Source organism: Aspergillus lucknowensis (genome assembly GCF_044049455.1).
Source record: "Aspergillus lucknowensis strain CBS 449.75 chromosome Unknown BJX67scaffold_90, whole genome shotgun sequence".
Lineage (NCBI taxonomy): Eukaryota > Fungi > Ascomycota > Eurotiomycetes > Eurotiales > Aspergillaceae > Aspergillus > Aspergillus lucknowensis.
Window position 1 is genome coordinate 56,098 of NW_027263634.1, and position 6,000 is coordinate 62,097.

Below are 6,000 nucleotides of genomic sequence, written 5' to 3' on the forward strand. Positions count from 1 at the left end.
AGGTTCACATCAAGGGGTTTGCAAGACCACATCCAGATTCTTCGTGAATCAGATGCTGGAATTGCTGCGGCAATTATAGATCATCCGGATGAGTTTACGGCTCTTTCTGGAGGTGTAAGTTTCTCATGGAAGGCTCTCCGCTGGGTTTCGGAGTCTTATTGACTTGGTGAATAGCAAACCGAGGTAGTGCTTACCTGCAATTGCGGTGGAAACGGTGTCGTACGTCTTCCTTCGCAAGTTCATCGCGAGCGTAGTTAACTGGGCTGCAGAATATCGCCTCGTTTCAGATTGATAAGTGCGGCGACGAGATTGACTTTGAGCTTATTTGTCCCGGTACCGGTAAGTGCCGGTTCTCTACAGTACTTCTGCTTGTAGCGGTTCCCCGCCTACGGTGGTGGAGCAGTGGAGCAGTGGAGCTAATATCTGGACTTTGAAAAGTGAGAGCGCTCGGTAGTACTGCCGTGAACAATGGCTTCCAACAGCGGTTTTATGGCACGACAACTGTCATTGGAGACTGGCCTATGGCACACATGGCCGCGGGCACTCCTTTCGGGAAGCATTTGAGAGGGCCAAGCGAGCATTCGGTTCAGAACATGAGCAGCAATCGTACAATTTGCCGCTGGCATCGAGACTACCACCACACAATGAGGTTCCTCTAAATTACTTGCTCTCAAGGTAGGCGGGCTGCCTTGCGAGCTGCTGGTGCTCTTCTAAATCTTGTTTAGTAACGAGCTTCACGGGCACTTCGACGAGGTCATTCGCGGTATCTGTGATTTTTTGGAACAACGCATTGCGGAGACCCAGGAGAAATTAAGAGTGCACGCTGGGAGTCAGGAGTCCAGAGTCAATATCGGCGCTCTACATGCTCGATTTGAGCAAACTTGGAGGGAAGAGTGAGCTAACAGGAGCAGAAAATTTTCGTGTTTGGTGAGTTTGCCCAACACATGTACCTTTGCGAGGCGATAAAGGACCGCTTCCAGGCAGCCTATAGGGTTATCATCCTTGAAAACCCGTGAGTGCTGCCATTTATGATGTCTAACATTTCTCCTCCTTTTCCCTCGATTGGCTAATCTCTGGCAGGGGAACGGCTGTCATGCACGGCGGAGCACACTGGCCACAGATGAACATTCCGTCCAGGACAAGGAGCCAGGAGAATTATCACTAACCGATATCTTGGGAGCCCTTGCCCGGAGGTGCGAATTGTCGTTGGATAAACATGGAAACTTGGTGCTTGGTGGAAGTATTGTTCTTCCGCGTCTATATTGCCTTGTATTCTAGATTCTATTGCTTTGTTTTAACAGATAGACTGCCTTGATTTTGTTTTCCTTCGCGTTTTTCATACATAGACTGCATCGCATGTTTCCCTCCTTTCGCCTGTTTTTTGAATCACAATTCGTTCGAGACCCAGACAGCGTCTTTTCCGCTAGTTGATAACACGTATCTCTTGCTTTCTCGTTCTTCTACCCCAGTTTATTCCAGAACTGCATCAGAACATATTAGCATCTTTCCCCACGCTCGGCTAAGTGCAGAGAAGAGGGCAGACAAGTAGAGAGGGTACAAATAATGTTGTTGCCGCCCCCAATATGAAAACAGCGACAATGAGCAAGGCTTGTAGAACAATATGGGAATACTGCTCACCAGCTATGTCTGAATGCCAGACATTCAATGAACGAGCATTGCAATGCCAATCAGGTATCGCGGTGCTGTCAGTAGGAAACATCGCCTTTACCATGACCTTTTATTACTGTGGACCAGGAGCGCACCGGCGTCTGCGGAAGATGTATAGCGTAGGGAGGTCCTGGGTACTAACGCCGGGAAGAAATTGCTCATAGATCTCGCGGACGCTGTGCCGTATTCTATCCCGAGCAGTGGAGAGGATATACGGACGTGGTCTTGCTACTTGAGTTGAGGTCTTGCGCCGGAATTGTCATTCCTTGCCCGTTGACTGTGGAAAAGTCGGATCTATGGAGCTACGATTGTGCCGTGGTTGGGGTTCTTGCTGTTGCGCTTTTTGGAAGCGCTCGAGGTACATGAGGTGATTGATGATAAATAGGCGGAGAAAAGGAATCGTCCTCCCGTCGGCAGACCCGTAGCGCCGGTAGAAGAGTACCCGGCCTTGCATAAGCTTGCAGCACCACTGCTTTGGAGCTTCTGAGTCCCCTTCGGACCAGGGATTCATGCCAAGTTAGCAAAGTATGAGGTCCAGAACGCCTCTGCTGTGGTAAGTCTAGAAATTCCCTGCGAGAATAATGAACCCTTGATGCCACTGTATGATCCTTTACAGAGTTACAACCCATCCGCGGAGAAGAAGTACTGCAGCAATCTCAAGAATTGCTGCCAAAGAGAAGTGCCGGGGCGGCAGTGGTCCATTCCACTCAATTTGAGCCCAGCAAGTATTGATAGCCTCATTTTCTTGCGGCACCTGGAGGTTAATCGCTTTTATGGCCTAGAGGGAAGGGGTTCCATGTACCGCAAGGACCCGGATCTGCAACCGCTCCCTACTCGTCGTCATCTGCTATGGAGCTCCCTTTACACTCAAGTAGGTCAAACATATGTGGATAGGGTGACGATAATGGCTTTTGCTGGGCATCTGAACCCCCTCCCCCCCCGGCAAAGCCCTAACTCCCCCGTAATACATTCATGGTTTCGGTTGCTCAGTCGTCTCTCGTTTTTCTCGCTACCGACGGCTTCGACGGTCTCAAAGACGCAGAGTAGCCGTCGCTGTCTATTTCGGCTGGAATAACTCCCTCAGTGGGCACCTAACCCGTGGACCTCCCTTCCCCATCCAAAGCTCAACGCCACATACGAATGCTGAACTTGTAGTGTTCTGTTATTTTGTGCCGCACCCCATGCTGAACTTGTAGTGTTCTGTTATTTTGTGCCGCACCCCCCCCCCCGGTTCTAGTCGGGCCGGAGTCTTCCGCGACACGCAAACTCTTGCGACCAGCTTAGGCCTGTCTCCGATTACCATTGACTATCGCTTACCAGAGATCAGGCAGCGAGTGGAGTCCGATACGCGAAATATATACGGCTGCGATTGGATGAATATTGTTGTGCTGGAATACCGGTTTATCACTCCAACTGAAATAGAAGCCTTCGACAAGGAATTGGTCAATTATATCAACAGCAGAGAGTATCTTGAGAGGAGAGATCAATGAGCGGACCTCGTCACTACGGTCAGCGAGGTGACTACCCTTGGTGCTGCGGTGGGCGACATAGTGTCCTCTGGTGCATGTCTGGAAGTTAGGCCGGTAAGTGCCACGCGAAGCTTGGGTCGCCTCATACCTATCGATACGTCCTTAGCCTCCCACTAATTCAACTTACAGTGGAGTAATACGATGGTATTGGTCGGTTATCATGGTGGCCAGGGCCAGCCTTAGGAAGGGATTATGGTCTGGTTGCAAGAAGGCCCGGTGGGATCTGGCTGACTGTTATGCAGATCCCAAGCCAAGGCACCCTTGTTCAAGCGGTGCTCCCCCTGCAACTCTGAGGAAAGGTCGGCCCGTGAAGCAGAGCTCTGTCGGTGGAAGAGACGGTTTGATTCGGGCGGACTTGGCACAGGCAGGCCGTGGAATGCTGAGGGGCGTTTGGTCAGGTTTGTTCTGTGTCTGTCATTGGCTGGATAGACTTGTTTTTTTTTTTTGTTTCTCTCTTTGATATACCTTGGTAGAGCCCGTTGATGCCCTCTGACTTGGAAGCGGAAGAATAATGAATGCACTTTGTTTTATCTCGGCAAGTCTACTGTTGGAGTACTCTTGGGTGCGAGAAATGCACAAAGTTGATGTAATTGGTGATAATTGGTGGAGGAACGCCAGAGCGATCTCGTGCGATTGATAGCCCGAGAACCCCCGCGCGCCCCACCAGTTAGCGTGTCATCAGGTCCCGAAAACGGGAGCCACGATAGACCTGGAGAGCAAGAAGGCAGTGAAAAAGGATCTTAATATTCCGTCTATCAAGCCCAAGAAATGTAGAAAAGAAACACAAGCTGCTATATACAAGTATTATGGCAAAATCAATTCGTTGGAATGCAAGAATCTCAGGGAGGTGTGCCATTCGTTTCGGCTGTGCTCCCTTCCGTGGGTGGAGCCAGGCTCTTCTGGGGCGCAGGGGTCAAGATAGACGCAGCAGAGATCAAGGGTGCGGCAGGGTTCAGCTCCAATCCGAAGCCAGGCTTATCCAAGATGGAAACATCAAGGTACCCCTGAGAAGGTATGGGCTCGTTCACAAACAGATTACCAAAGACAGGCTCAACAGTCCTTCCGTCGGGGGAGTTGGCAAGGTATTCTTGGAAGGGGGTGTTGGGCTGCGAGACGACAAAGTGGTAGGAGTAAGGTCCGGAAGCGTGGGGGACAACGGGGATGTCATATGCTGCTGCCAGGGCGGAGACCTTGAGGAGTTCGGTCAAGCCTCCGAGCCACATGACGTCGGGCTGGATGATGTCGATGTTACGACCTTCCACAAGCTTTCGGAATCCGAAGCGGGAGTACTCATGCTCGCCGGTAGTGAACTTGACTGTGGGGTGCGCTCTCTTGAGCAGGGCGTGGCCGTCAAAGTCGTCGGGACTGAGGCACTCCTCCCACCAGTCGATGTGAAGGCCCTCAGCCTCACATCGCTTGACCAGTTCAATAGTGTAGGGCACGGTCAGAGACATGTAGCAGTCCACACGCAGGGGAAAGTTTGGGCCAACACTTTCACGCTGCTTGCGGAGATACTCGATGTTCTTGAGCAACCCCTCGACACCCTCATCGGGCCCGTGAGGCAGAGCCACTTTGGCGCCAGAGAATCCCATCGCCTTGGCGGATGCGGGTTGGGGCCCTGTGCAATAGAAATCGAGTCGAGAGCGGGTGGCCCCGCCAATGAGTTTGTAGACTGGCTCGTTGCGGATTTTGCCAACCAGATCCCAGAGAGCCAGGTCGATCACCGAGATGACAGCAGTAGGGAGACCTTTTCTACCGTAGAACATAGATCCACGGTACATTTTCTCAAAGAGTTCGTTAACATCGCGGGGATCTGCCACATGGATTTGTTAGTATAAGGCATGCGTCCAAGTTCTGCTTCGAATACAACTGCAAGCGTGATACAACGTACCCGCACCGATCAAAAAGCGCTCAAAGTGCTGGTGCGTCAGCCAACAAGCGGGAGGGCCGCCAAACCCAGTGGCAAAACCCTTAGTTCCATCGGTCGCCTCAATCTCCACGAAAAAGGATCCCAACACGTTGATACCCCAGGACGTCCGTGATCCGCGATATTGTGCCCATCGGGTCATGGGGGTGGAGATGTCGCTGTCGATTAGCCAGTGGCCACCTTTGACCTACGGGAATGCGTAAGTCCCGCGTACAGCGCATGAAACACGAATAAGGGGGGTAAAAGGTATGGCCTACATTGTGGTAGTCACCACCAGACCCAACACCGTCGATGACAAAGGTGTGAACCGCTTTGATGCGGGGAAATGTTGCAGTAGTAGAGCCCATGGCAACGACAACAGAATAAGTCAAAAGCAACAGTCGTCTATTGGAGAGAGCGGATTGTATTCGACAGGGAAATGGGATAAAGTGGAAGCCAGCCGAGGAGGGCGAAGGGTGATATTTGGACGCCCTCGCTTTTCTTGGGACAGAGGGGCAGGGTGTGGCAGTCTTCGGAGAAAGTCCTAGGCTCGGGGCATTGCTCCCCCGAGATCAACGACCAGAAACCTGGGAAAAAGCAGCCAGTCGGCTGTCATTCGGCCCTCAGTGCCGGGAATATTTGCCCAGGACCTGCAAGCTGTCCTGTCCTGTCCTGTCCTGTGCTCAATCCTCAGAGCCTGGCCACCAGTCACGGGGAGTCTCTTCCGAGGCTTCTCTGTGTCCATGACTTCGTAATTCAGGGCGAACCCACTGAACAAGGTATCTCTTCCTTGTGGAGGCCTGCCAGGTTACAGGTGAGGTGGCCTCGTTCGAAAAGTCGGGCGCCCCGAAACCAACCACGTGATGGGGCTAGTGGTGCACATGCGCAATACTACGA

The 6,000-nt window shown here is 52.0% G+C and overlaps 2 protein-coding genes across 2 annotated transcripts; one reads left to right on the forward strand and one right to left on the reverse strand.

Moving 5' to 3' along the window:
- Window positions 1–2,951: 2,951 nt before the first annotated feature.
- Window positions 2,952–3,668, forward strand: BJX67DRAFT_368273 (uncharacterized protein). Its single transcript, XM_071030614.1, has one exon. The coding sequence runs from the start codon at window positions 3,358–3,360 to the stop codon at window positions 3,655–3,657; it is 300 nt and encodes a 99-aa protein (XP_070880578.1). The 5' UTR covers window positions 2,952–3,357; the 3' UTR covers window positions 3,658–3,668.
- Window positions 3,669–3,786: 118 nt separating this feature from the next.
- On the reverse strand, window positions 3,787–5,900 carry BJX67DRAFT_368274 (L-rhamnonate dehydratase). The gene is made up of 3 exons (XM_071030615.1): window positions 5,382–5,900; window positions 5,089–5,311; window positions 3,787–5,010 (listed from the first exon to the last, which is right to left on the reverse strand). The coding sequence occupies exons 1-3, from the start codon at window positions 5,469–5,471 to the stop codon at window positions 4,037–4,039; spliced, it is 1,287 nt and encodes a 428-aa protein (XP_070880579.1). The 5' UTR covers window positions 5,472–5,900; the 3' UTR covers window positions 3,787–4,036.
- Between the last annotated feature and the right edge of the window lie 100 nt (window positions 5,901–6,000).